At 43.1% G+C, this 27,737-nt stretch overlaps 1 protein-coding gene across 9 annotated transcripts in view; it reads right to left on the bottom strand.

The window, feature by feature from the left end:
* MTOR (mechanistic target of rapamycin kinase) overlaps positions 1-27,737 on the bottom strand; it is a 190,400-nt gene that overhangs the window by 61,180 nt on the left and 101,483 nt on the right. For all 9 annotated transcript variants that reach the window (XM_077457968.1, XM_077457970.1, XM_077457966.1 and 6 more), the window contains one exon: positions 24,828-24,967. In XM_077457968.1, coding sequence (XP_077314094.1) covers positions 24,828-24,967 — 140 coding nt within the window. The remainder of the gene's footprint in view (positions 1-24,827; positions 24,968-27,737) is intronic.

Genomic DNA, 27,737 nt, shown 5'->3' with positions numbered 1-27,737 from the left:
GGGTAAATCTGCAAAAAATCTATTAGTGTGTATGTGGCCTTAATGCTTTCTATGCATTAAGATAAAGCCTTCTGTGTGGAGCAGCCTCCCCTAATACTTACCTGAGGTCCCTCTCTGTCTAGCGATGACGATTCTCCTTCCTGATTGGCTGAAACACAGCAGCGGCGCCATTGGCTCCCGTTGCTGTCAAAGTCAGCTAACCAATCAGGGGAGAGAGGGGGTTGGGCCGGGGAGCAGTGTCTGAATGGACACAGGGAGCTGTGACTCGGCTCGGGTGCCCCCATAGCAAACTGCTTGCTGAGGGGGCACTGAACAGGAGGGAGGGGCCAGGAGCCCAGAAGAGGGACCCGAGAAGAGAAGGATCCAGGCTGCTCTGTGCAAATCCACTGCAAAAGAGCAGGTAAGTACAACATGTTTGTTATTTTTATAGGGAAAGAAAACGAGACTTTACAATCACTTTAAGGCTTTAGAACCAGTATAAGCAATCTTCAACTTGCATATAGAACAGAACTTGTACGGGCATATAGAAACAAGACTGTTAATAAATCCTTTGCACAAGTGTCTGATTTACTGCCCCGCCTTACAAACGCCAATTTGTCAGAGAGATGGATTTAACTTTAATACGTCTGAAAATACAAAAAGTCCTGTCTGTCCTAGAAAGAGAACGGCTTTATTAAGCACAGAAGCGGCTCTTTACTACGTGACGTGGATCCAAAACATTGACACCTGCTTCGGATTTACGGCATGAACAATATTGCAGCCATTCCTAAAATGTTATTATAGCAATTTTCCCGTCATAACATGGAAAACAAAATAATCACTGACTAATCGCCGAAATCTGCCATGGTAATCTGACAGGTTCTGGTCCTACTGGAAAGGGGGACAAATAAAAGGGGAGGAAAAAAAAAAAAATACATAACATTCTTTAATTTGAGTCAATATATTTTTCTTGGCTGCTCCTGCGAATGTACGCTCCAGTTTAATGGACTGGGCTGCGAGTTGGTCGCTGGATGTTACCATGGCAGTTCCATTAACAATGAGTTTGCGTTAGATCCTATGTCAACATTCCGGCTGACTCTATCGAGCAAGTATGCGCCTATACGCCATCGCACTTACATTTCCCCCTCTCGTGTCGTAATTGCCGAATCCGTGGTGAAAAGGTCCTAAACTTGTTTAGGCTGGAGAGGATCTGATGGTAAATGTCATTTTCGCAGACTTTGTGAAGGCAGGCTACGTCCTGCTCAAAATATGTACATTTTCCTTCTTATGTAAGGATTATGCCAAATGTTAAATCCAGTCAGAACAAACAGCTCCGGTAAACTTATATAACATTAGGTTATACAGGGCTGGTCCTTACCATTAGAGACTCCGGCTACACAAATACAGTTTAACCAGTTTATGACCAAACTGGTCAGAATTTCTACATCAATCTTCAGAGGAGGCAGCCCATGGGAACTCGTGCATGCGCAGAAATGGCATAGGGTCTCTGCCAGTTTACTGTCAAGGCCCCACAGAGTGCACATGTGCAAGGGGATGCGCTGCATACACAAACATGCTAGGTGGTCTTCCAGGTCTACAGGATGCCCACAGAAGGTCTAAGTAAGCACCAGAGTCCAAATGGCGGCACTGGAGAGCAGCATCACAGGCAGTTTTCCCTACAACCAAGACCACCGCTGGACTCCATGGACTAGTACAGGGGTTTACAAACAAGGGGCCAGTTTACGGGTCTCCAGACTTTAGGGGGGCTAGACTGGTCAGAATGTGTAGAAAATGTCCAGGCATCATTGGGAATAGAGCCCCATCATTGGCATCAATGGAAGGAATAGAGCCCCATCATTGGCATCAGTGGAAGGAATAGAGCCCCATCATTGGCATCAGAAATTATGCCCCTATTGACGGTATCAGTGGGAGGAATAGAGCCCCATAGTTGGCATCAGTGGGAGGGCCAGTTTACGGGTCTCCAGACTTTAGGGGGGCTAGACTGTGGTCAGAATGTGTAGAAAATGTCCAGGCATCAGTGGGAATAGAGCCCCATCATTGGCATCAGTGGGAGGAATAGCGCCCCATCATTGGCATCAGTGGGAGGAATAAAGTGCTCATGCTTAAATTGACACTGTGCAATGGTGTTCATACTGGGTGCCCCACATAGATGTACACTCACCTTGGATGTTGACCATCACTAGTAAGGTCTAATATGCATGTGGGGTTACCCCTAGGGAGCCTGTTGAAATGACAACTCTTGCAAGAGTGCACTTCATAAATATAGATGGAAATGACAAAAGGAAAACCTTCAATGCGCAATGCCGTAAAACCAGGTTTATTGAAATAGTTTCACTCACATTTAAAGATGCCTTATAGTCCTGGCACCCGGTGTGTGTAGCAGGTGATTGTTAAGGGTAATATGCCCTGATAAGAAAAGCCGCCGTTTGCGTAGTTCTGTTGGATTCACGAGTAGTTTCGTATGGGCAGAAGAGACAATGATGCAGTGTAACCTTCGGTGTTTCGGCTTATCACAAAGCCACTTTCTGATGATGGCTTTGCAATAGGCGAAAATGTAGAAGGGCTAGGTGCTGCTTGACATCCACCAGACAGGAATTGTGTCAGGTTGTGACTTTCTGAAGCTTCCAGTGTACATTGCGAGAAGACCACAGCGTGCAGTGAAATCAGAGAAAGCAATTTCAGTCCAGGGGAGAAGCCAGTGCAAATATGCAAGACTGAAGGGAAGGCTGAAGGTCAGAGTCAAAGACATTCCCAAAACCACCTCCCTCTACCCCGCTCCGTTTTTATTAGGGAGTATTCAGCAGGGTGCAAGATGCCTACATACTGTGGTTGCAGGCTTCATTCATAAACTGCTGTATCATTTCTTTAGTGTTAATGTGCAGATCAAGCAGCCTTACAAGTGTTAAAATATGCTTTTTAATACTTGTTTTTGCCAAGTAGTCCCTTATTTGCCCTACTTAAAGTGTATATATACCCAAAACTATATTGTATTAGTTAATGGTAAACACTTGTCAAGCTTTTATCACTGTCAGTATCCCTGATGGATAGATTGCCCTGGGGACCACTGCTCTTGGGACATAAAACAAGGGAACTTCCTGGTTGTATATAGGAAGTGGAAGGAAAAACTCCCCAAAAGGACAGACAGTAAAAGTAAACCGATGGAAAATTCAGGATTCTCTCTCACTTTCATGTCCAGGTGGACAATGGTTCGAATCCTGCAAGGCTGCCTTTTGAACCACATCCGATTTGTATAACATGTGAACCAGACTGGCTTTCAATGGAGCTGGTTCACATACGTGTGGGCCAGTTGAGGTGCAAATAAAAAATAAAAAATTCCTGTGCATTTTTCAAGGTGCAAATTCAGTGTCAAATTCACACCTGAACTGCTGAATGGAACCCGCACCAAACCCCGATCAGCATATATATGAACCCAGCCTTAAAGATGAGCTATTTTAATGTTTCCGCTATGTTGCAGATCACCAGCCCTTGCTGGTATCGGACAAATCTTACTGCACTAGATATCTGCCCCCCCCCCCCCCCCCCGAGTGATGTGGCTTCTCCTGGCTCTCACTACATCTTGCGGTGAGGATGGAGCCAGTGGGAAGAACCATAGCGTGAAGCAGGTATACAACAGGCCACTGAGTTCAGCAAAGACTCTGCTCCAAGCCCCAGCTCTAAAAACCACCCAACAAGAAAAATCACATTCATTTCAATTGCCCCTGTTCACATCTGAGCGTTTTGTCACCTAAAGCAAAACGTTCATCGCTCAAAAAAGGACAGGAGCTTTTTTTTTTTTTTTTTTTTTTTTTTAGCAGATTACAGGCGTTTTTTTAGTCTTTTACATTGACAACCTTTTGACCTGTACAAAATCATGGCAAAAATCTTGCGACTTTCTGTCTGAAAACAATACGCTCAGGTGTGAACAGAGCCTAATGCCGCATACACAAGATCAAAATTTTGGCTAGCAAAAGACCAATGAGAGCTTTTCATCGGAAAATGCGACCGTGTGTATGCTCCATCAGAATTTAGCTGCCTGAATTCCCGCCAGCAAAAATTTGAGAGCAGGTTCTCAATTTTTCAGACGGAAAAACTTTCTATTGGAAATTCCGATCGCGTGTATGCAATTCCGACAAGCAAAAACTCACGCATGCTCAGATTCAACTAGGTGATGGAAGCTATTGGCTACTGGGTATTGAACTTCCTTTTTCTAGTCCCTTCGTACGTGTTGTACGTCATTGCGTTCTTGCCGGTCGGAATTTAGTGTGACTGTGTGTAAGCAAGACAGCTTGAGTGAAATCCCGTCGGAATTCCATTGGGAAAACCATCAGAGCTTTTTCCGACCCAAATTCCGATAGTGTGTACGCGGCATTACAAAAAAGTGACTTTGTTGACATCGCCTCCCAAAACGCTGACAACTGTTTAAACCATGTGATCCTTTATGCTGTAGGACCTTTTTATGGCAACAGTTAAGTTGTTTTGACTCCAAAACCCCTGAAGACACTTCCTGCTCCATAAGTCCCCATAGTGCCTAGTGAAGTGCCCATCATAATACTAGTCCAATTGCAATATGCAGGACCACACTCAAATTTTAGACTTTTCAAACCAAAAAAGACTTTACTTTAACTTGTATTTTTTTTTCTCTTTTAAACTGCCCAACAGCATTTGGCTCGCTGGTTGCCGTGCAGCCCAATGAAACTCAATAGGCAGGTTGGACAGCCAGTTGCGCCCCCAGCAAGGAATTGAAGCTGATGATGGTTACTGTCCTCTCCAGCTGTATTGTTTCAATTCAGGGTGGGGGCTCAGTCGCCTGTTTTTACCGCCTTACTGTGAGAAAAGGCCCTTGCAGGCAAAGAGAAGAATTGCACACAACTTCAGCTGCCTGTATTACTTCATTTACAAATGATCGTCCGTTTTTTGTTTTTTTCCCATGCTAGGCTCATATCAAAACCCAATCGGTTACTAAAGTTACAAAAATTCTTGTAAGACAGAATACAACTTTGGCAGTGATGTAATGTACAGTATTCATTGATTTCCGAGCATGTGTGATCTTCGTCACACAATTTTCTTCATACAAACACTATACGAATTACATGAAAATGGTTTGCTCCGATATTGTAAGAGAAAAATTTTCATGCTTGTCCCTTTGGATATTTTCTCATGAACGGTCATGATTGGTTCTCGAAAATTGTGTACTAAATAGGTTATTGGACAATCTTTCCAAATGCACTATTATCATTTATAGTTATAGGGGTCTTTATACCCTTAGAGTGATTCACTTTTAAACAAGTTCACTTTAAGATTACAGAAACTTCCCCTAAGAGGTTCTCTGCTGATGCTGCGAATCTGCAAAAGAGAATCATGCCATTTTCTATTTGCATTCCTAGGAGATCTTAGAGATGGAGACTTTCAGTAATAGGGCTTTATGCATACCAGACTACAGAATGACAGCAATTGAAAAGTACAGGAGGAAACTGTCAGGTTCGTTCGTGCTTTTGTGAGATTTTCCACTGATGAGGAAGAGCGTATGGAGAGTTTGTGATTTTAGCAAGATATTTAGGAATGTATGGAGCGGAGACAATTCCAGAGTTCAGCTTCTATATTCCCCAGAATGACGCCCTGATACAGGAGACCTCAAGTGACTCGTATACCTCGAAATTACTGACCATATGGCCCTATAGTTAGTAATGCAAATCAGACAGACTTGGAGGAAGAAACAATATCTGATGTGTTACAAGATGACAATAAGGGATCAGTAAAGCAGGGAGAATGCACACCTCTTTCCAGGAATGCATGGGCTGATGTAATACTTAAGAGAACCAGGCTTATTTCTATAACAGAATCAAGGGATATTGAGGAGGCTAAAGCATACAAAAATGGCTGATTGACCCAAGTTACACCACAAGTCGGTCTCCAACCAGCAGCTTGGGAGCCACATATGGCCTTGGAAACCTTAGATGTGATGCCCAAGTAGCCAAATCTAACGTGCCTTAATTATTTGTATTAAAGTTTTTATAAAAAAATAAGTAGGGCCAAAACTCCTCAGCCGGTACAGACTATGTAGGAATTCCAACATTAAAGGGGTTCTAAAGTCTCAAGGTTTTTTTTTTTATCTTGTATTCTAGGGAAAGCTGTAAATGTTGCGGCCACAATGCTGTGCTTCGAGACAAAAATCAAATAGCATATCGCATTTGGCGGGTGTTACCACCACCAAACGGGACCAATGCAAATATATGGTGGTGGCACAGTAGTGTGGCATTTATTGGGTTAAAGCAGGTGGTGAGGAAGGGACATAATGTCCCCTTCACTGCTTGTCAAAAGCCCTCTAATGGGCCATCCAATGTGGCTCATTCTGCACATATGAACAAAGCTCTTAGGCAGTTCTCCTAGGTGTGGTGACCGAAGGCTGGCTGTTTTCACGGGATGGGATTAGGTGTCAAAGAAAGAGGCGAAAAGTATAATAATAAATAAAAAAAAAAGTCCAGATTTAGTTTTTAAACTTTTAGTCTAAAAATTCTGTGTGTTTAGGGAGTTCAAAGGGTCCTTCTACATCAGGGCTTGTTTAAACGAAGAGTGTACTAGACTGATAAAATTGGAAGGATCCTGCCGGTCAAGCACTACATCTACATTAACCACTTGCCGCCAGCTAACAGATTTATTGCTAACAGGCAGTAGCTAGAAGCTCAGCGATGTACCTGCACATTGCCGAGCACATGAGTGCAGCGGCACAAACCTGGTAGACACAAGGAATCACAGTGATCGGTACCTGACCACTATGAGCGGCCGGGGGTATCATGTGATCGCTATGACCAATCACAGCGATCACATGATTACAATGCAGGCAAAATTGTCATTAACAACTTCCATTCATGACAGGTTTCTTACTATCGTGATGCTGTGAAGGTAACATACTGTCAGCAGCCAGTATTCCTAATCACCACCACACCAGTCATATGATGAGTGTACTGCACTGGTGACAGTATGATACACACAATTTATATTATATATATATATATATATATATATATATATATATATATATATTTTGGAGACCAAAAAATTACAACTTGGAGAATATCTGTACTTTCCTGGTATTGCAGGGCCTCAGGATTGACCAACTTTCACTATATATATATATATATATATATATACATACATATATATACACACACACACACATATACATACATACACATACACACACATCATAGTTTGTAGACTTTCACACAGACTAAATATTACACTGAATTGGGTTATTTATTTTTTATTTTTATTTTAATTTATGAAGAAATAAAATGTTGCAAAAAAAAAAAAAATATATATATATATATATATATATATATAACAAAGAAAAATGGTTTATTTTTTCTTTTAATTTTCAGGATGTTTTCATTTATATAGAAAAGATTAAAAAAAAAACAGTGGTGAAGAAATTCCATCAAAAGAAAGATCTATTTGCATGCAAAAAATGATATAAAATTAAATTTGGGTACAGTATTGCATGATTGAGCACCTGGCAGTTAAAGTAGCACAATGCTGCATAGCAAAAAAAAAAAAAAACACCGGTCACGAAGGGGGTAAATCTTCCAGAGGTCAAGTGGTTAATACATTGAACAAGTATAATGGTGGGGATACCCAGTCCCTGTCATTGCCCATGGCTCCCATCTGGGAAAAACGTCTCTATAATTCAGACCCGCATTGAGTAACACTGAAAACATCACATGCCCATGTCCTGATGCAAGCCTTCTAAATCAACAGCAAACAAGGGGGACAGGAAGGTGACCCCCTGATGGCACACCAAGGCAGCCATAAAATCAAGGGGCCAGACAAAAAGGGGTGATTAATTTTTAATGAATAGGCAAATGAACACAAGGATTTTTTTTGATGGATCCAATATTTATACCCCTTGCCAGAAGCCAGAAGTACAACTATACCAAGTACACTATATTGCCAAAATGATTGTGACACCTGCCTTTACACGTACATGAACGCTAATGGCATCCCAGTCTTAGTCCGTAGGATTCAATATTGAGTTGGCCCACCCTTTGCAGCTATAACAGCTTCAACTCTTCTGGGAAGGCCGTCCACAAGGTTTAGGAGTGTTTATGAGTGTTTGACCATTCTTCCAGAAGAGCATTTGTGTGGTCACTCACGGATATTATTATTATTATTATACAGGATTTATATAGCACCAACAGTTTATGCAGCGCTTTACAACATAAAAAGGAGACAATACAGTTGCAATACCAAAAAATACAAGGAGGATTAAGAGGGCCCTGCTCAGAAGAGCTTACAATCTTATAGAGTGGAGCAGGTGGTACAAAAGGTTGTAACTGTGGGGAATGAGCTGGTGGAAGTGGTAGGAGATTAGTTGGAGACGTGATAGGCTTTCCTGAAGATATGTATTCAGGGATCGCCTAAAGGTAGAAAGATTTGGGTGTCATTGGCGTATAAGTGGTACTGGAAGCCGTGGGCGGTAATCAAGTAACCAAGGGAGGGGGTGTAGATAGAGAAGAGGAGTCCAAGAACAGAGCCTTGGGTGACCCCCACAGAAAGGGGCAATGGAGAGGAGACAGTTGTAGTTTACAGTGAAGGAGCGCTGTGATAGATAGGCAGAGAACCAGGATAGAGCAGAATCTCGGAGGCCAAGGTGAATGTAGTTTATTGAGAAGGAGCGGGTGGTCAACAGTATCAAAGGCCACAGAGAGATCAAGTAGTAGGAGTATGGAGTAGTTGGATTTGTTGATATTGATGTTGGATGAGAAGGCCTGGCTCGCAGTCTCCGCTCCAATTCATCCCAAAGGTGTTCTATCATGTTGAGGTCAGGACTCGCGCAGGCCACTCAAGTCCAAACTCGCTCATCTATGTCTTTATAGACTTTGTGCACTGGTGCGCAGTCATGTTGGAACAGGAAGGGGTCATCTCCAAACTGTTCCCACAAAGTTGGGAGCATGAGATTGTCCAAAATGTCTTGGTATGTTTACGCCTTAAAAAGGAGTTTGGTACACACACACACAAAAAAAAAGCATCCTGTTTCTTTAAAGCATGAACAACAGGCACAGTACTTGTGCTGTGTAATTTGGCCCTCAATATCACCTAAAAAACCTGGCTGATCCTGCCTGGCTATGTGCTCCCCCCTGTAAACTGACCATGGCTAACCACTTCAATACAGGGCATTTCCACCCCCGTCCTGCCCAGGCCAATTTTCAGCGCCGACAATTTTAATGACAAATTGCGTGGTCGTGCGACATTGTTGTTTTTGATCGTTTTTTCCCCACAAATAGAGCTTTCTTTTGGTGGTATTCAAGCACCTCTGCGATTTTTATTTTTTGCTCTATGAACAAAAAAAGAGCGACAATTTTGAAAACAAACACAATATTTATTACTTTTTGCTAGAACAAATATCACAAAAAAAAAAAAAGAAATAAAATAAAAAAAACCACCACAATTTTTTCCCCAAGTTTAGGCCTATATGTATTCTTCTACATATTTTGGTAAAAAAAAGTCCCAATAAGCGTATATTGATTGGTTTGCGCAAAAGTTATAGCGTCTACAAAATAGGGGATAGATCTGTCATTTATATAATTTTTTTATTTATTTTTTTACCATTAATGGCGGCGATCTGTGATTTTTATCGTGACTGCCATTACGTCGGACAGATCGGACTCTTGACACTATTTTGGGACCACATTTATAAAGTGATTGGTGCTATAAAAAAATGCACCGATTACTGTATAAATGTGGCTGGCAGGGAAGGTGTTAACACTAGGGGCACTGAAGGGGTTAAATGTGTGTCCTAGGGAGTGATTCTAACTTTCTAACTGTGGAGGGAGGGGACTGATGAGGGGAGGAGAGCTATCGGTGTTCCTCTGTACAAGGAACATACAATCAGTTCTCCTCTCCCCTGACAGGATGTGGATCTGTGTGTTTACAGCGATTGTGTGCACTGCCTTAACCCCTCCTTTAAGGAGTTGCCTTCACTGGAATTGAGGGGCCAGGCCCAACCTCTGATAATCAGTCCCACACCATAATCCGCCCCCCCCCCCTCCACCAACTGATTTCGAGGGGTGGCCCAATACTTTTGGCAATATAGTGTGGATTAGGAAGTTCGAGGTGGAGGAACTTGACTGGCCTGCGCAGAGTCCTGACCTCATCCCGATAGAACACCTTCTCATCCACATCAGTGCCTGACCTCACAAATGCGCTTCTGGAAGAGCGGTCAAACATTCCTATAGACACACTCCTAAACCTTGTCTGGACAGCACAGCCGTCCCAGAAGAGTTGAAGCTGTTATAGCTGCAAAGGGAGGGCCAACTCAATATTGGACCCTATGGACTAAGACTGGGATGCCATTAAAATTCTTGTGCGTGTAAAGGCAGGCGTCCCAATACTTTTGGCAATATAGTGTATGTGTGTTACATAATAAAATAATGGATTAAAGGATTTTTTTTTTTTTTTAAATTAATATCATATGCATCCCGGGGGGGCAGGAGTACAATGATACTAAGCATCTACATTCCTAAACTAAGTGCTACATCCTAATTTAATGAACCATAGAATGTTTTTCTTATGGATTTAAAATATATCCCTAATAAATGAATGAAGGAGGTCTTTCTTTTCCCCCCTGACGTGGAGTACAAGGATACAAAGTATGTGGGCTACATAATACGGTTACCCGTCTGTCTAACCAAAGCAAATATACAAAGTACAAAAAAAAAAAAAACCAAAAAATTGCTGTACAGTCTTCAAACATTCCCAGAGAAGAGTAAAAAAGTGAATGTTTGTCTCACATGGTACTCGTTTCCGCAGCTTAAATAGGCTTAATAATGTCCTCTTCATCTGGGTCTCTTTGGGAGTACATGGGTAATCTCAGCAGACAGTTAGAGAGAGGAGATACAAAGAGACACACATGTCAGTATTTACCGAGTGTTTATGTTCACAGCGGTGTCAGTGACCTGTGCGGCCCACCCACCCAGACTGTGTGCTGATTATTACCCTTATTTACACTTCGCTCAGAGAACAACTCGAGTTATTAAATGGTGGAGGGACAACCTGGCATGGCCATTCCCAAATGTTTACAGATCCCGCAGAATTTTTCCACTTAAGACAAGTCATTGTACTACAAATGAGGTGGTTATAGTCCACCCAACCAGTACAACAAGTGTCATTTGCAAACCCCCAAGTGCCTTTAGATCCTAAAAAAATATAATTCTAATGTTGCAGTCTCTGGCTCCCACTAACCCCCAGAATCAGAGTGGCTTCCAACCATGTAATCACTAGTGCAATCACTAAACAGAGTGATGTAATCACTAGAGAGAGTGATTAGGTGCAGGTTAGAGCCTTCATTCACAAAATAAGCCATCAGTCTGCAGATGGCACTGTTCATCTGTTTAATACAGCAATTGTCAAACACAATTACAAAAAAAGAAAACACACACAAAATAAATATTTTATTTATAATATATATATATATATATATATATATATATATATATATATATATATATATATATATATATATATATATTATCACAAAGACTGACTGCTCAAATATCTTTTTTGGTAAGCTGCATTTGTTTTACCGTTCCACATCCATCTGTAGTCATGTTCACAATATTTTGATGTTTGAGAGTTTAAGTCTTACCTAAATTTCTGGGTTCCCTTATCTTTACAATCTTGGCCTTTTGGTCCTCTTGCAGTTTGATTGTGGTGTGCAAAGTTTGCTGTGCTAGATTTGAGTCCAACATTACCTCCTGATTAATAGCCAAATTCCATCCACACCCACAGTATAAAACAGGGCCTCTTCCAAAAAAGTGGGGTTCTTTAAACAAGTGGCACTTGGGATTTGCACATAAATATACATAAATATCAACAGCAAACTACTTTACAAAACACAAGACTGCAGGTAACTTCATTTCAAAATCAACTCTACTTCCTCTCTGAAACAAGCACTTTTTACTGCTCCTTTTCACAACTGCAGCCCGTCTCAAACTTTTCTTCATCCCCCTTTCTCCACTTCACAATCTGTACATATCACCGCCACTTCTCCCCTCTCCCTATTACTGCACTCATTAACTCTAACTTTAAGTCCATATGCTACAAAACCTCCAGGACGCTGAAGCACGTCCCCTCAAATAATTAACAGATTACCTACCTTACTCTTCTGCTTCTCCTAACCTCTGGAGACATATCCCCAAACCCTGGGACTTCCTTACTTAACTGTACCCAACAGACCCACCAACCTACATCCTCTGGCAGTAGTTGCAATCTACGCAATTTAGTGTCCATTCCTCTTCTTCCCATAACCAGCCTCCCCTTCTCCTGTGCCCTCTGGAACGCCTGCTCTGTCTGCAACAAACACCACTGCTCATGACCTGTCACTAACTCCATTAGTCTACTTGCCATCACCGAAAACTGGCTCCATTAATCGGACACTCATTCTCCGACCTCCTTCTCCCACGGTGCCCTTCTATGGGCTCACTCTCCTAGACCTAAAGGATGCAAGGGAGGTGAAGTGGGATTCTTCCTATACCCACAGCACACCTTGCAGGTTATTCACTTTCTTCCCTCTTTCCCCCTCATCGTTTGAAGTTCATTGTATACGTCTATTCTCTCCAACTTTCCAAAGAATTGCAGTGATCTACCACCCCCCTGGACCGTTATCAAATTTCCTTGATGAGTTTTCGGCCTGGCTACCCTACTTTCTCTTCTAAAATTCCCACAATCCTTCTTGGTGACTTCAACATCCCTGTTAATACAAATACTCCTCCTACTTCTTAACTTTTTAGTCTAACTTCATTTGACCTGAAGCAATGGGCATAGGATTCTACTCACTCTGATGCCAACACCCTTGACCTTGTATTCCCCTACCTATGCTCTCCATGCAACCTCTCCAACAATCCTTTCCCGCTCTCTGATCACCACCTTATTAGTTTCTTGCTCTCCCTGTCTTCCACCACCTTTCCCTCCAATCGCCTAACCATCACCTGTAGAAACCTTAGTCACTTCAACCCCTCTCTCCTCTATTCTGCTACTGACCACCACTAAGACAAAATCTCACCCCTGTCCCGCCCCAACCTAGCCACTTCTGTCTACAATAAATCCTTGTCCTTCACTCTGGATGAGCTTGCTCCCTATTAAATCTTCTTTACCTTAAACTCTCTAATTCCTCCTCCACTGCCTCCCTCCACCAACTCACTCACTGCCCAGGAGATTCCTAATCACTTCAAAAACACAATTTGTGCTGAAATCTCCACCCTACGGGTATCTCACGCAGTTAACATTCCATGTCAACAGGTACAATTGACACTCCCTTTATTCAAACCTGCTACTATAGACAAAGTTGCTAAGCTCCTTTCTAACGCCCACCTAACCACCTGCCCCCTGGATCCATTCCCTCTCAAATACTAGTCACCCTCTCGCTCTATCCTATACTCTCTAATCCACATGATCAATCTCTCCCTCTCTTCCGGCATCTTCTCCAATGCTTTAAAACATGCACTGGTCACCTCTATACTTAAGCCATCCTTGGACCCTACCAAATTTAATCTACACCCCATATCCTTGCTCCCCCTTTCTTCGAAACTTCTTGAACGCCTGGTCTACAACCAACTGGATGACCAACTCAAAGAATAACCTTTTTGATCCCCTTCAGTCTGGATTTTGCCCTCAACACTTCACAGAAACTGCTCTTCAAAAACTCACAAATTACTTCCTAACCGCAAAAACCAAATAAATGGACACTATTCTGTACTCCTACTTCTGGACCTTTCAGCCGCTTTGATAAGGTTGACCACCCCCTTCGCCTCAAAAAAAAAAAAAAAAAAAAAAAAAAAAAAACACACGACTCCCTTGGTCTCCATGACAGCACCCTTCAGCGGCTCTCATCCTACCTATCCTAACGCACCTTCAGGGTCACTTCCAATTCTACTTCCAATTCTACTTCCTCCTCTCCTCTTCCCTTCCCCGTCGGGGTCCCCCAAGGTTCTGTTCTGTTCTTGGACCTCTCCTATTTTCAATCTACACCTCTTCCCTGGGTCAAGCGAAAAGCTCTCATGGATTTCAAGATCATTGCTATGCTGATGACACACAAATCTCTCCACCCCTCAGTCTCCTCATGCATTACTAACAGACATATCTGTCTGGATGTCACACCACTTCCTCAAGCTCAACTTGTCCAAAACCGAACTCATAACATATAAGATTTCCAAATCAGTCACAATATTGTCAAGTTAGCCAACAATGCTGAATTATGTTTGGGCATAAGGGCTACAATTGGTTCTGTGGGGTTAAAGAGAACAAAATGCATACAATAAAAATATAAAAATCTCCAACCCCTTACACTGCAATAAACGAAGATATTTTAGGCTCAGACACTCTCCAGACTCTTGCGCCCAGGTATCTGCTAAGCCAGATCTTGGGCTTGGAGGTCCTTTAAATGCTAAACTTACAGTCTTCTAATCTATTTTATATCTGAGCAGTGATGGATTTCTTTATTACAAGAGCCTAAAAAAATTTACCTGCTTAAGAATAGAGTCCCAAAAGACGCATGCAGTCTTAACTCGCCATGAAAAGTAACAGATGAAAACGCAATGGCTGTATGTCTGTACAATGCTACTGCAATAATGAACAAAACATGAAAATCTGACGGCCAGAATGGAGTTAACTACCTTTTTACGAGGCTCATTCATGGTGCTGTGGGGATCACAGAGAAGCCTTGACGTTCATACCTAAAATCAGTTTGCTGCCAATGATTTCTAGGAATGGGGTCTAGGGAACTGGTTTTGCAAAACAAACCTATTCGAAGTGGAACAGTTATTTAAATGCGTGGGTGGCAGTGGTGAAGTCACTCGATTCTAGGTGATGATTAAAGTCCAACTCAAGCTTGGGCAAAGAAACAAAGTTCTAAGCAAAACTTTCCAATTTGTGCTGGATATGCGGAGTATAGGTTAGAGGCTCTGTTAGGTTTTTATTAATGTGATCTTTTTATAAGGGGAGAGTTTGAATGTCTGATAAGATTTTTTTAATGCAGTCTGTGCCTGCCTCGCCCAGTGACAACCACCCCCCACATTTATCAATCTAGTGTTAAAGCGATGTGGGAAGTGTTGTGGGGAAAATGTCCCCAATGGAGTTACAGGCAAAAATAAAAAAGGATTTAGAAATGTTAATTGCTCCTCAATCTATCAAAAATGAAAGAAATTGACTGCAGTGAATTCCCTAGCCTGCACTGAACAGATTAATAAGCATGTACACTGGTTCACTATACAAGCTAAATGATTGAGTTCTGGCGTTTCCAGTTGAGGGTACAGAAGGAGACATTTTAGACATTTGTACCCATATAACCTTATGTTAACAGTTTGGGGAAGACCCTTTTCCGATTTAACAAGACTGCTCCATAAAGACATTGTTTTAGCAGTTGGGTGTGAAGAAACTCCAGCATCCTGCAGAGAGTCCTGACCTCAACTCTACTGAACATTAGGATTGACTGGAACACAAAGTTGCCAAACAGGTCTTCTCATCCATCAGTAACTGACCAAACCAATGCTCTTTTGGATGAATGCGCACTCATTTTCACATACAATCCAAAATTTTGTGCCAAGCCTCTCCCCGAGACTGGAGGTTGTTATGAAAGGTGTGACCTTAAAGAAGCTGTCCCATGTTTGTTTAGGTGCTATAGCCGATAGCAATAATTGCATGTAGAAATTTGACATGCTGGTGGTACCCAAGTTGATCAATGGATTGACTTGGGTAGAATCCCGCCTGCCCATACACAATTCAAATCTTTGCTAGTGCCAGCTGAACCGGCTAAGATTCAAACCAACAATGGCCTGCTCAAGGGAAAAAAAATAAAATTAACATTTTTTGCAGGGAGAAAGAAATGCATTAATTTTTTCCCCGGGAAGCTGCACAGCATGGCATCCATGATCAGGGGTGCAATGTCCGGATCCTACAGGCAAGCCCTGCAGCTTTCAGCCTGTACCATCAGCATCCTTGCAGTCCATTGAGAACTACAATCCATCAGCTGCAATGCCTGATGGTACTTGTATTTCTCATTTACAGAACGCTATGAATAAATGATGTGGCTGTGTCGGCAGAGCCAAGCACTCTGTTTTCAAAATGTAATAGCCGGTGGGATGAGAAGCCCACTCGCTGTCACAAGCAAGGTGGGGAATCAGGGGTGCAGGTATTGAGCATGTTACGTTACACCCGAATTATGGGTGCAACATGCTGTGAAAAGTGAACTTGTCCTTTAACAGGGCAGAGATTTTTTTTTTACACATTTACAAGAAACAGTCCACTGTTGTCCCCATCCGGAAAGCTGTCCATAGAAATGCCATGCAGCCATTTCGGGAGTGCATGTAGACAGGAAGTGGCTGCACAGACTGCAGGAGATGCAAAAGCAAAGAAAAAGACTTTGTATAAAAAGCAAGTCAGCAAGTTCAGGTTTACTTGTTCAGATATCAAAAAGGCCTGCGTGCAGGCGATAGGTGAGTGGTAAAGGCATATCTCATAAAACAGGGTGATGATCATAAAAAAAAAAAATCCAAGGAAAAACATGAAAAGGTTTATAATGTCAACGTTTCTCACACTACACTGTCATAATGAAATGTTTCAGCCTGTCCATCACCTGAGGTTTATTTATAAAAAAAAAAAAAAAAAAAAAAAAAAAAACACACTAGGAGGGAGCAGCGAGGCTTTCCAAGCCCCCAAGGCCACATATTTATTGTTCTTTCCAAGGAGGAGTTCTGAAGAGAACACCGCATGCAAACATTGCCCGACACAGAAAGGGACATCTGATGACCAGGCCTCAAATTCTCCGCAAGGGCTGAGGATCCAACAAACCCAAATAACTTTATAAATAAGAACTACAATGGAAAGAAATGTAGACTGTTCCCATACCTTTATTGTGACAGTACACTTTGGGGGGGGGGTTAGAATAGGTTTTCTGTGGAAACAATTACCTGAAAATGTGTGATCGGTGCCGGCAGCCATTAAAAGTGATATTAGTTTTAAGCACTTTCAGCAGCTTGATTTAATCACTTGAGTTTGCAGCTTCTTCATTTTCTAACCAGTCACTGCTAAAGCAGTTTTTGCCTTTCTTGCACACAAGTTTAAAAGATAATTTTAGGCCTGAAAATTCATTAAAAACCCTAATCCTCACATTTTCTGAAAGCAGACACCCTAGAGAATAAAATTGCGGTAGTTCCAATTTTTTCATGTCACAAAATAATTGCTGAGGCTTTACCAAATGCAACATTTCAGCCAATAATACACTAAAGTTAATTTAAGGGCAGGCAAATGCAATATTTTGGTAAAATATAAGCCTCATGCACATTAGATGTTATAAAAATGACAGTAGCATTAGCTGTAGAATGAGTTTTGCAGCGTTTATTTTTTTCAATTTTTTCTTCTACCTCCCACAAGTTTTTCAATTTTTTTCAGAACTAGAGCATTTTTTAAAGCTGGAAAAATAGGATTTTTTAAAACAGCTTACCTGTAAAATCCTTTTCTTTGATGTACATCAGGGGACACAGAGCCATAGTAATAACTATATAGGTTATATCGGACCATCAGGTGCTGGACACTGGCACGCCCCTTAAGGAGTGTACTTCCCCCATATAATCCCTCCCATTGCTGGGAGTCCTCAGTTTTGTAGTCAAGCAATATAAAAATATAAGGAGAAGAGAGGGACCTCTGTGTCCCTGATGTACATCAAAGAAAAGTATTTTACAGGTAAGCCGTTTTAAAAATCCTATTTTCTTCTCTTACATCAGGGGACAGAGCCATAGTAATAACTATATGGGATGTCCCACAGCATCGGATTACGAGGCCTGGGTACCATTCATTTAGCCCATTACAAAGACATCAGAACGGATCCGCTCAGGATGGCTGGCTCTCAAAGGATTATTGCTCGTGGAGCTCAGTACAACACATCCTTACTCGTGCCCAACACCTTAGACACTGGCGAAAAAACTGAGGACCCCAGCAATGGGAGGGGTTAAAAATGCCTGAAGCCAAAAACAGCAGCTGTAAAAACGATCCAGTGTGCTTGAGGCCCAAGAGATTAGGTTGTGCTGAGTAAACAGATACCCAACATGTCAAGCAAAACAATATCACACTTTGGTACCCTATATTTTCAATAGGCGAGGCTTTAGAAACCCCTGCAGGTCATCAATTTAGAATAAGGGTTAAAGGGGTTGTAAACCGTCAATGTTTTTCACCTTAATGCATTCTATGCATTAAGGTGAAAAACCTTTAGTGCAGCAGCCCCACAGAACCCCCACGTATACTTAACAGAGCCCGGTCTTTCCCGCAATGGGAACGAGCACACCAGCTCAGCCAGTGCCTTGGGTCCTGATTGGGTAGATTGATAGCAGCAGAATCCATTGGCTCACACGGCCGTCAATCAAATCCAATGACACAGGCGCCGGAGCAGAGTCCTTCTGTTTGCTTCTGCAACGGGGCACTCAAGAAGAGGAGGAGCCAGGAGCACTGCTGTGGGACCCCAGAAGAGGAGGATCGGGGTCACTCCCTGCAAAATGAATTGCACATAGGAGGCAAGTACGACTTTTTTTTCTTAACAAACATACATTTTGGTATGTAGGCGCTCACAACTGGTTTAAGTCTGTGTGCGTGCATACGTGGGGGGTGGGGGGGGAGGAGGGAGGTAGTTGGCTAAAAAATTGAGGGGATTTAAGTGGGTATAACTTTATTTTATATCAAATCACAAACAAAAAGTCCCCTGCGTGATATTTTAAAGACAAGATTCTCCTTAAGACTTCAAGGTTTTTTTTTTTTTTAGTTTTTTTTTTTTTTAAGACCTCCGATGTTCCACCTGCCCTCCACTGAAGCTAACGAAGCACAGATTGCACTCTGGGGTCACAGAAAGGAATATGGTGGCTGTACAGCCGCCAAATCGATTTTATTAGAAAGCCAACAGCCGGCTTGTGGAGTGTGCAAAACCTCTCCCCTTGCCACCACTTTAAGACATATGCTGGTTGCAGTAAAAAGGGTTAATCCCTGCCTATTTTCCAGCTTAAACTGGTGCCACGAGCACTGCCCCAGGTTTCCTGTTTCGGGGGGGCTCCTTTTTTTGCAGCATCATATGGAGCCAACCTTGCATTTAGGGAGTGGAGTTGTGTCTCCCTACACTGCGTGCATCAATAGAAACACACAGTCCTGTAGCCTAGGATAGCAAGGCATGCTCCTGCAAGCTAACAAACTGGCTGGAGACTGCACTATCCACGGTCAACTCTTTCCTTTAAAGATTGGAAGTTCAGGGAAGCAACTCTGAGGAGGAAGCAGCATTGAAAAGCTCTAAATAGCTGGGGTGGGAATTGCTCCAAAACGTTTAACGCTACGGAATGTTAACTTTAATATGCTCAATATGCAAAACGAAAAAAACGCTAAAGGTTTATTACTACTTTAATATACAATAAGTTTTACTTGCTTTGTGGTGGAGTACTGGCCTTAGAACATCGCCTATAGGGATTTAGCAAGCGGACAGCCTGAATAACTTATATTTGACTGGAGTGTTCCTTTAAGGACTGCAAAACCTGGAGGCTGTAGACATAACATTTCTGAATGACTGATTTTTCACACCTGTTTAGCTATAGGTGATATGCTCCGCTGCTTCCATGGAGTTGTAAACATATTTCACATATTTGATAACCAAATGCCAGGCCGATGGAAACTTTGCAGGGAGGGCATTTTGCACGAACGCTGCTATTGGTTTACACACCTGGTGGAAGGTACACCTATCACTGGAGGGGGTTTCTCAAAATATGGTAGACAGCTATAAAATTATCTTGACTCAAAAGGGCAAGCAAACAAGTTTATTTCTAGATCCATCACTACTTTTAAATGCTTAAAACTGAAAATACAGCTAAACAAAAAAGGTCAGAGACATACCATTTCTTCCAGATCTGTGCAGTATTCCAGGATAAAAAAAAAAAAAAAACTCCTGCTCATTCCTTCTGTGCAGGAGCTTCCAGTAAGGCCCCTTTCACACGAGGGTGTTTTTCAGACGCCTCAGCGCTAAAAATAGTGCTTGAAAAAAGCAGCTCTTTCACACTGGAGCGGTGCGCTAGCAGGATGGTAAAAAAAAAAATGTCCTGCTAGCAGCATCTTTGGAGTGGTGAAGGAGCGCTGTATTCACCGCTCCTAACCATTGAAATCAATGGGGCAGCACAGCTATACCGCCGGCAAAGCAGCGCCGCAGTGGCGCTTTGTGGGCGTTTTTAACCTTTTCTTGGCCACTAGCGGGGTTAAAACCACCCCGCAAGCGGCCGAATACCGTCGCTAAAATGGCGGTAAAGCAGCACTTTTTTACCACCGACCCCGCACCGCCCCAGTGTGAAAGGGGCCTAATACAGACCGATCACTGCTGCTCTCCCCTTGTGCGGGGTAACTGGTCTCGTCTCTCCCACCCTCCTGTCGTTTTCTGTAGGTAGCCTGTAGTGGGAAGAGCCTGCTGACCCCCTTCCCACAGGTCTTCTATCTGCACAGGCTATGAACAGCACAGTGATGATGTCATCGCCACTTTACAAGGCACTTTTAACCAATTGCTTACTGGGCACCTAAAAAACCCCCTCCTGCCCAGACCAATTTTCAGCTTTTGGCGCTGAATGACAATTCGCGGTCATACAACACTGTATCCAAATGATGAAATTATAAACTTTTTTTCGTACAAATACAGCTTTCTTTTGATGGTATTTGATCACCTCTGGGTTTTTTTGTTAAAAAAAAAAAATGAAAAAGAACGATAAAAAAAAAAAATACAAAAAAAAAAGTTTTAGATTGTTAATATATTTTTCAAACAGGTAATTTTTCTCCTTTATTGATGTACGCTAATGATGCGGCACTGGTAGGCACCACTGATTGGCACCACTGGTGAGCATTGATAGGTGGCACTTGTGGGCACATATGAGGCCTCTTGGGTACTGATGTCATTGGCTGACAGCTGATCACGTGGTAAGGGTCTGGGACAGGCCCCTTACTCATATCTGTGATCAGATCGGGTGATCACAGCGAGCGCCCCATTCCCGGGTTAGGGTTTCCCCTAGAAGAACAAGGTTAGGACTCAGGGATTAGAATAGGGACCTCCCTCAAAGGACAAAGGTCAGGAGGTGTGTCCCCAGAGGTCAAGGGTCAAGTGTCAGGCTGACCCACCCCCAGCAAAGTGTTCCGCCTACCCCAACTAAGTCGGGGCATGAAAAAGTCGGGGCTTGAAAAAGTCGGGGGGGGGGGGGGGGGGGGGATGCTGGGGGCTCGGCGTGGCCAGCTTCCAAAGGGGAGGACATCTATTGATCGCGTCCTGGGAAAGCAGATCTACGCTGTAGCCATAATTTGGCTGTAGCATGGATCTGAACAAGTTAAAAAGGAGAACTACAGCCAAAGCTAGTCTGGCTGTACCTCTCCTGTGGATCATAGGGGTGCAGTTCGTTCTGCACTCCTGTGACCCTTTTTAAAAGACAGTGGGCTGAAGCCTAGGGGAGTGGAGCAGAGAGTTGCTGACTGACAAGCACCAGCTCTCTGCTCAGGGAGCCTTGAGAACTGACCGATCAGCAGTGTTTGATCATTCGGTTCTCAGTGTTAGAGCGCAAAGGGGGACAGATTTTTTTTTTTGCAAAGGCATTTGGTGCACACAAAATGGAGTTATACCCGAGGCTTTTGAGAAATATATTAAGAACAACATTTTTGTTCCCAGAATTAAAGAAGAATTCCAGGCATTGGTAGGTGTACACATAGCTTGGAACAACATAACTAAGTATACACCATACCCAGCCAATGCCCCTGCAAGCTGGAATCACCAAAGTAAACACAACTACTCCAGTGATCTCCACGCCGAGCAGCTGGCTTCATGCATTCTTGAACTCAGGAGGATGGCCTCTTCGCATGGGTGATATTCAGAGAATGCTTTGCATTTTCTGAATGATTGTAAAGTGTTCTCTCTACGAGGTGGAAAGTCTGAAATCATGACCCTCACCCTGCCCAATTAATGCTTTGCATTCATTTGAGGGAAATTGAAGAGTTCTTTGATTGGAAGAAGTGGATAGTTAGGGTGGTGATGTCACGCTCTCCACCATGTTCAAAGAACACTTTGCAGTCTCTGAATGATTGTAAAGCATTCGCTGGATGAGGTGGAAAGCACATCATCACCTTGCCCACTCAGAACGCTTCACATTCATTAAGGGGAAAGTGAAGCGTTCTCCGATTGGAAGAGGTGGAGAGCCGGGGTGGTTATGTCACGCTCTCCACCTTGTGCAATCAAAGAATGCTTTGCATTGATTCAGGAAATGCAAAGCATTCACTGAATGGCAACAATGCTGAGCAGACGACTTACTGTGGTCAGAAAGCATCAGGCCAGCCACTCAGCACAGGACCTGCAAGCAAGTGGAAATAGAGTAGCGTTGTCTACTTCATTGATTTTCATCTCCCAGAGGCATCAGCCAGGTATGGTATACACGTAGTTACAATGGTCCAAGTTGGACCAATGTTGCTATGTATAAAAATGACCATACCTGGAATTCTTCCTTAAAAAGGATATGTAAAGGTTCATGGATAAAAAAATAAAATAAAATAAAAACCCCAAACATGTCATACTTGCCTCCTCTGTGCAGTTGGTTTTGCACAGAGTGGCCTGGTCCTTTTCTTCTGGGGTCCCTCAATGGCGCTCCTGGATCCTCTACTCAAGTGCCCCGTTGAAGACATGCTCTCCCTCAGGGCACTCGTTCGGGCATGTGCCCGTGTCCTGCTGCTGTGTCTATTGACACAGAAAGCAGGACTCGACCCTGCCCCCTCGACATTAGATTTGTCTGACAGCAGAGCCAATGGCTGCGCTGCTATTAATCTATCCAATCAGGACCCGAGACACTGGCTGGAGCTGGGGTGCTCGTCCCTGTCGCAGGAAAGACTGGGTTCAGGTAAGTAAAAGGGAGGCTCTGGGGGGCAGCTGCATTACAGGAGGGTTTTCACCTTAATGCAGTAAGGTAAACCTTAAGGTTTTACAACCCCTTTTAAGCTTTATTTAGGTGAATGAAGATAAGATAATGAAGAGAACACCGCTAGGAGAGGGAAGATCAAAACAAACCCGACACGCGTTTGTTTCAAAAGGAATGTGGAGCGCTCAAATTTACATTATTAAATTTCTGCTTCTATTTCCATGCCAGATTTCACTCCCCTTGGTTCCAGGATAGAACAGACAGTACATATTAACCAACTCAAAGCAACCAGCGTAAACTTCAGATTCAGGCATTTGACCTGGTTAATCAGAATGCTTCAGGGTGCCATTTAGGAATCAGAACATGTGTTCAACACACCAAGTGTCTGCAGCACAATGTATTGTATATGGACTCTTTGCGGGAGACTAAGTGTCGTAAAACACAGCCGGCTGCGAGGGAGAGCCCAGAATAATATCAAGGCTCTTTGAAGCGCTGCGCGTGCTGACAACCTGAAATTATCTGGAAGCCGACAAGCATTTCGGCTCCTTGTCACTTTAGTATTCATCCCACGGCAGAGGTTAAAACCACTTGATCGCATCTTCTTTTATTAAAGATGTTAAGACTCAGAGCTGTGCACTACTATACTGGGGAATATCTGATTCCATTTCTCATCTAAAGCTTACATAATTGGGCCCATACTGCTACCCAGTATTTTGCATGATGTGTCAAAGATTTAAGCATAAATGTTACCTTAAGTGACATCAAAAGTAGCATCTACCAGGATTTTGTACTACACCCCCAGACTTGTGTTTGAAAAGTCCCTGTGGTTTTTAAAAATATACATTAGTTCACTGAAAGTCATGAATTATTCCTAAGATTACATGATCTGCACCCAGGGTCTTGTGCACTAAACAGCACTCGAAACTTGAGAATTTTCTCATCCACCAGGTATAGCTCCAGTTAAAAAAGCAGAAACCCCTTTCTGAACCCAGATGTGTTAAAAGCTGATCAGCCATTCATAGGTAGCTTTGTTTTTTTATGAATGAAAAGAAAGTCCTCTGAATGGCTAAGCCAGAAACTGATATCATCCCGCCCCCCCGCCTCTCCATCTCAGCCAATCAGAGGAAGCTTTATATTCGCGGAATACAAAGCACTCTGAATAGCTGAGCAATGATCAGCCGGACTCAATTTTGTTCTAGAACTTGGATGGTAAGTTCCTGACTCGCTACCAGATGACGTCACAATCTGCCATTTAGAGGAAGCTTAGTACATAGAATACAAAGCTCCCTGTGAATTGCTGAGCAGCGCTCATTCTGACTCAATTTTTCTCCAGGATTGGGACAAGAAGTTCCTGTCCTGCCACCAGAACACACTGGAATACAGTTCATACAGCACACACATCTAAGTAGGGAAGGTAATTGTTCATTCAGACCAGCTTGTTCAAAACAAACTATTTAAGCTTCACTAAAGCCTGGAGATCACCTTTAAAGAGAAAATAAGGTATAATCATTAACCCAATAAATTTTTTTTTTTTTTATTGCCATCTTTGTCCTTTTGGGGAGATTGTCACATGGTCAAAACCTTAAGTGGAAGGAAATCCCTCCAATGTGAGGGAATCCATGGCTGTCACAAAGGTGACCAATACTAGTGTCCTCATTGGAACATTTCCCATCTATTCCTGTTCTGGTGTCAACCCAAAATTTGGGATTTTTTTACTTTTGGGGAGAACAGTAAATAGGTCAAATGGAGAGGGTGAATCTCCAAAATGGGCACAGACAGCAATAAAAAGCAGACCGGTGTTCTAATCTCTTTCCCCTCTGTCCATACTTAAAATGTTTTGCTTTTAAGGATACTTTAAATATAACTTTTTAAGACGAATGAACTCACCATTCTCCCAGGGCCTCCAGACATCGCATGCGCCCCAAAATCAAATCAGAATCATCCTTATTCACCTCCAGCTTCTTCTCGTAGGCCACCAGGGCATCTTCCCACTCGTGGAGCTTCTCGTACCAGGTAGCCTGGATTTCCTGCAGAAGGGAAAAGCAACAGTCACTCTTGGGAAGAAGCAACCCGATCCTCTTCATTCTGAAGGTCCCCAGCCAGCGCTCCAGGCCCCCTCTTTGGGTGCCCCCACAAAAAGCTGCTTTCTATATGGGTACTCGCGCCAGGGACCGGGTGCTGCGTCCATTGACACAGACAGTGGGACTCAGCCCCGCCCCCCGCGTCACAGGATTTTATATTGATAGCAGCAGGAGCCGTCAACCTGTCCAATGAGGTGAGCGACAGTGGCTGAAGCGGCTGATTGTACACATTGCTGGATCACATCGGGCATTGGGTAAGAAAAAGCTGCAGCACAGAAGATTTAACTTAATGCATAGAATGCATTAAGGTTAAAAAACCTTAAGGGATTACAACCACTTTAAGCTGAAAGACACATGTGAAGGTTACTTGTCAAACTTTACAAAAAATATGTGGGGGGGAGCTACACAGGTTTTTTTTTTTGTTTTGTTTTTTAACCTTTCTGCACAGAAGGCAGGAAGGTAAAAAAAACCTTCAGCTGACATCGCAGAGCCAATCAAGACTCTGTAGGGATCCCGACAACAGTGTCTGGATCTACCCAGATGCCTGACCAGCAGCTGGCTCAGCCTCTCTGTTCGCCACCAAGAGCCTGAGCGGGCCGCTGCCACCCCATCCACAGCCTGGTGCTCCAATGAGTACTGGGAGGGCAGAATGGAGGGACAGAACAGAGAGTCATGAACTGACAGTCGCTGGTCACTAAAGACTGAGAACTGAGTGAGTCTTTGATGACTCGGTTCTTGGTCTTCAAGGCAGCGGGGGACAGGTGCAACAGTTTGATGCTGCATCCACCTAGGTGAGCGACTATGTATTTATTTTTAGAATCCCACAATTGTTTAGGCTAAGTTCACACATGCAAATCGGATTCCATTTTAACCACATCCAATTTTCAGAATATTAGAATGTAGTAGAATGTGACCGGCTTTCAATGGAGCTGGTTCACACACATGCGGTTTTGAAAAGGGTCCTGTGTGTTTTTGGGTCCAGTTAAATTTTTGCACCTGAACAGAAACGCACCGACGGTAAACCACAGGCGCATATTAATGAACCTAGCCTTACTAAAATTGGCCATACACTGATTGAGCCTGCTGAACCTTGCTCACAGAAGTGAATTGTGTTGTAAAATGTTCCTTTATCAGCCCTCGCAAGCCAATCGGCTTCAGCCACTGATCAGTGTCAGCGTGGGGGGAAAAGGGGGATTTCTCCATTCACCTTTTTAGTCTGCCCGCTGGCTGAATGAAAAAATAAGTAACTGCATATGACCAGCTTTAGGCACAACATCCACGCCAACTAAGCTGGTTCAATTTACAATTTACTCCGTATAATTCTGGCTCTTGTGGTTTATTTCATTTAAACTCCTTTAATTGCTTTTGCTCTGAAAATTACATAAGTGTATAGATTATTTTTGTAACGCTAAATCAATTATTTCAAAGAAATTAATAACTAAGAAGCAAGATTTTTTTTTCCCCCTTCCTTCTTGAATATACATTTTCTTGGAGTGCCTGTGGTTAGCGTTCGAGTGGTTTGTGGGATTCTTTGGCTTAAGATCTATAAACTTTCCTGGGAAGCTGTGGTTTAGGGGGCACGTCAAAAGGTTCCCTGCTAATCCTCAGGTTTCCAGAATCCTCTCTGATCGTCCTACATGACTTCAGAGAGACCTGCGGTCTTTGAGCTGAGGTCATGGCTCCTTGCCCTGGGTCTCTGCAGAATGACACGGTACTCCAGGGATATCCCAGATCAGCACAGAGCCGAAAGGACTTGGCTTTGAAGGAGGATCTGTGAGCAGTGCCTTTGGATGCGGGATGGCCCTGCTCTGGGTGCCCCTCGCACAATGACGTTATTCTCTGGGAGGGTGAGGTAATTGGGAGACGTTTCTCTAACAGTTGAGCCTTGCAGGAAGTAATTAAAGTCGCTTTCTCCACCGTTTACCTAACACAGTAGGCCTTTGTGAAGAGGCCTTGGCTAGGGGAATAAATTCAACTCCGCCACTTCTGTCAACCGTTTCCTCGTCTGTTCTCCACTACTGCCGCCATCCATAGCAAAGTCTACTTGTGTGGCTTAAGTGTGAACATAACATCCTGTAAAAGGGGGACAGATTTTAACTCTTAAGCTAGCCATACACTGATCAAATATCCACGGATTCCTGGCGAATGGGTTGAATTTTATTCTGTGAGTGGCTTTGACTTAAAATGGAGTTGCACCCAGAATCGTAACTTATGCTTATATGCTTCCTCCTCCCCTCCAGTGTCACATTTACCACCTCTCTGGGGGACCCTTCCTCACTTGCGGGCCAATTCGAAAGGGATTCGCACATGCGCAGTAGGGAACCAGCCAAGACGAAAAGCTTCACTGCCTGGTTCCCTTACCAGGAATGGCAGCGGAGGCAGCACCTGGGAGGCGATCAGAAGATCGGCTGGGGTGCAGACATTGCGGGCACCCTGGACAGGTAAGTTCCCTAATATTAAAAGTAAGCAGCTGCAGTATTCGTAGCTGCTGACTTAATTTTTTTTTTTTCACCCAGGCTGGACCTCCTCCATGTCAAGCAGCCAGGCAGAAATTTTCAACCAAACAGCGCCTGCATCCAATCAGATGAAGATACGGTTAAGGTATTCTTTTTTTTTGCAAATAATTTTTATTGATTTAAAAAATAAAAATTCACTTTAAAAATAATTGCAATTTTATTGCAGGTAAAAAAAATAAAAAATGTGCATTTATCTTTTT

This window comes from Lithobates pipiens, unplaced genomic scaffold (assembly GCF_037356315.1).
Source record: "Lithobates pipiens isolate NorthernLeopardFrog02 unplaced genomic scaffold, aLitPip1_a1.2 Scaffold_27, whole genome shotgun sequence".
In the NCBI taxonomy this organism is placed as follows: domain Eukaryota; kingdom Metazoa; phylum Chordata; class Amphibia; order Anura; family Ranidae; genus Lithobates; species Lithobates pipiens.
The sequence above is the reverse complement of the archived record's forward strand: the minus strand, read 5'-3'. Positions and strand labels throughout refer to the sequence as shown.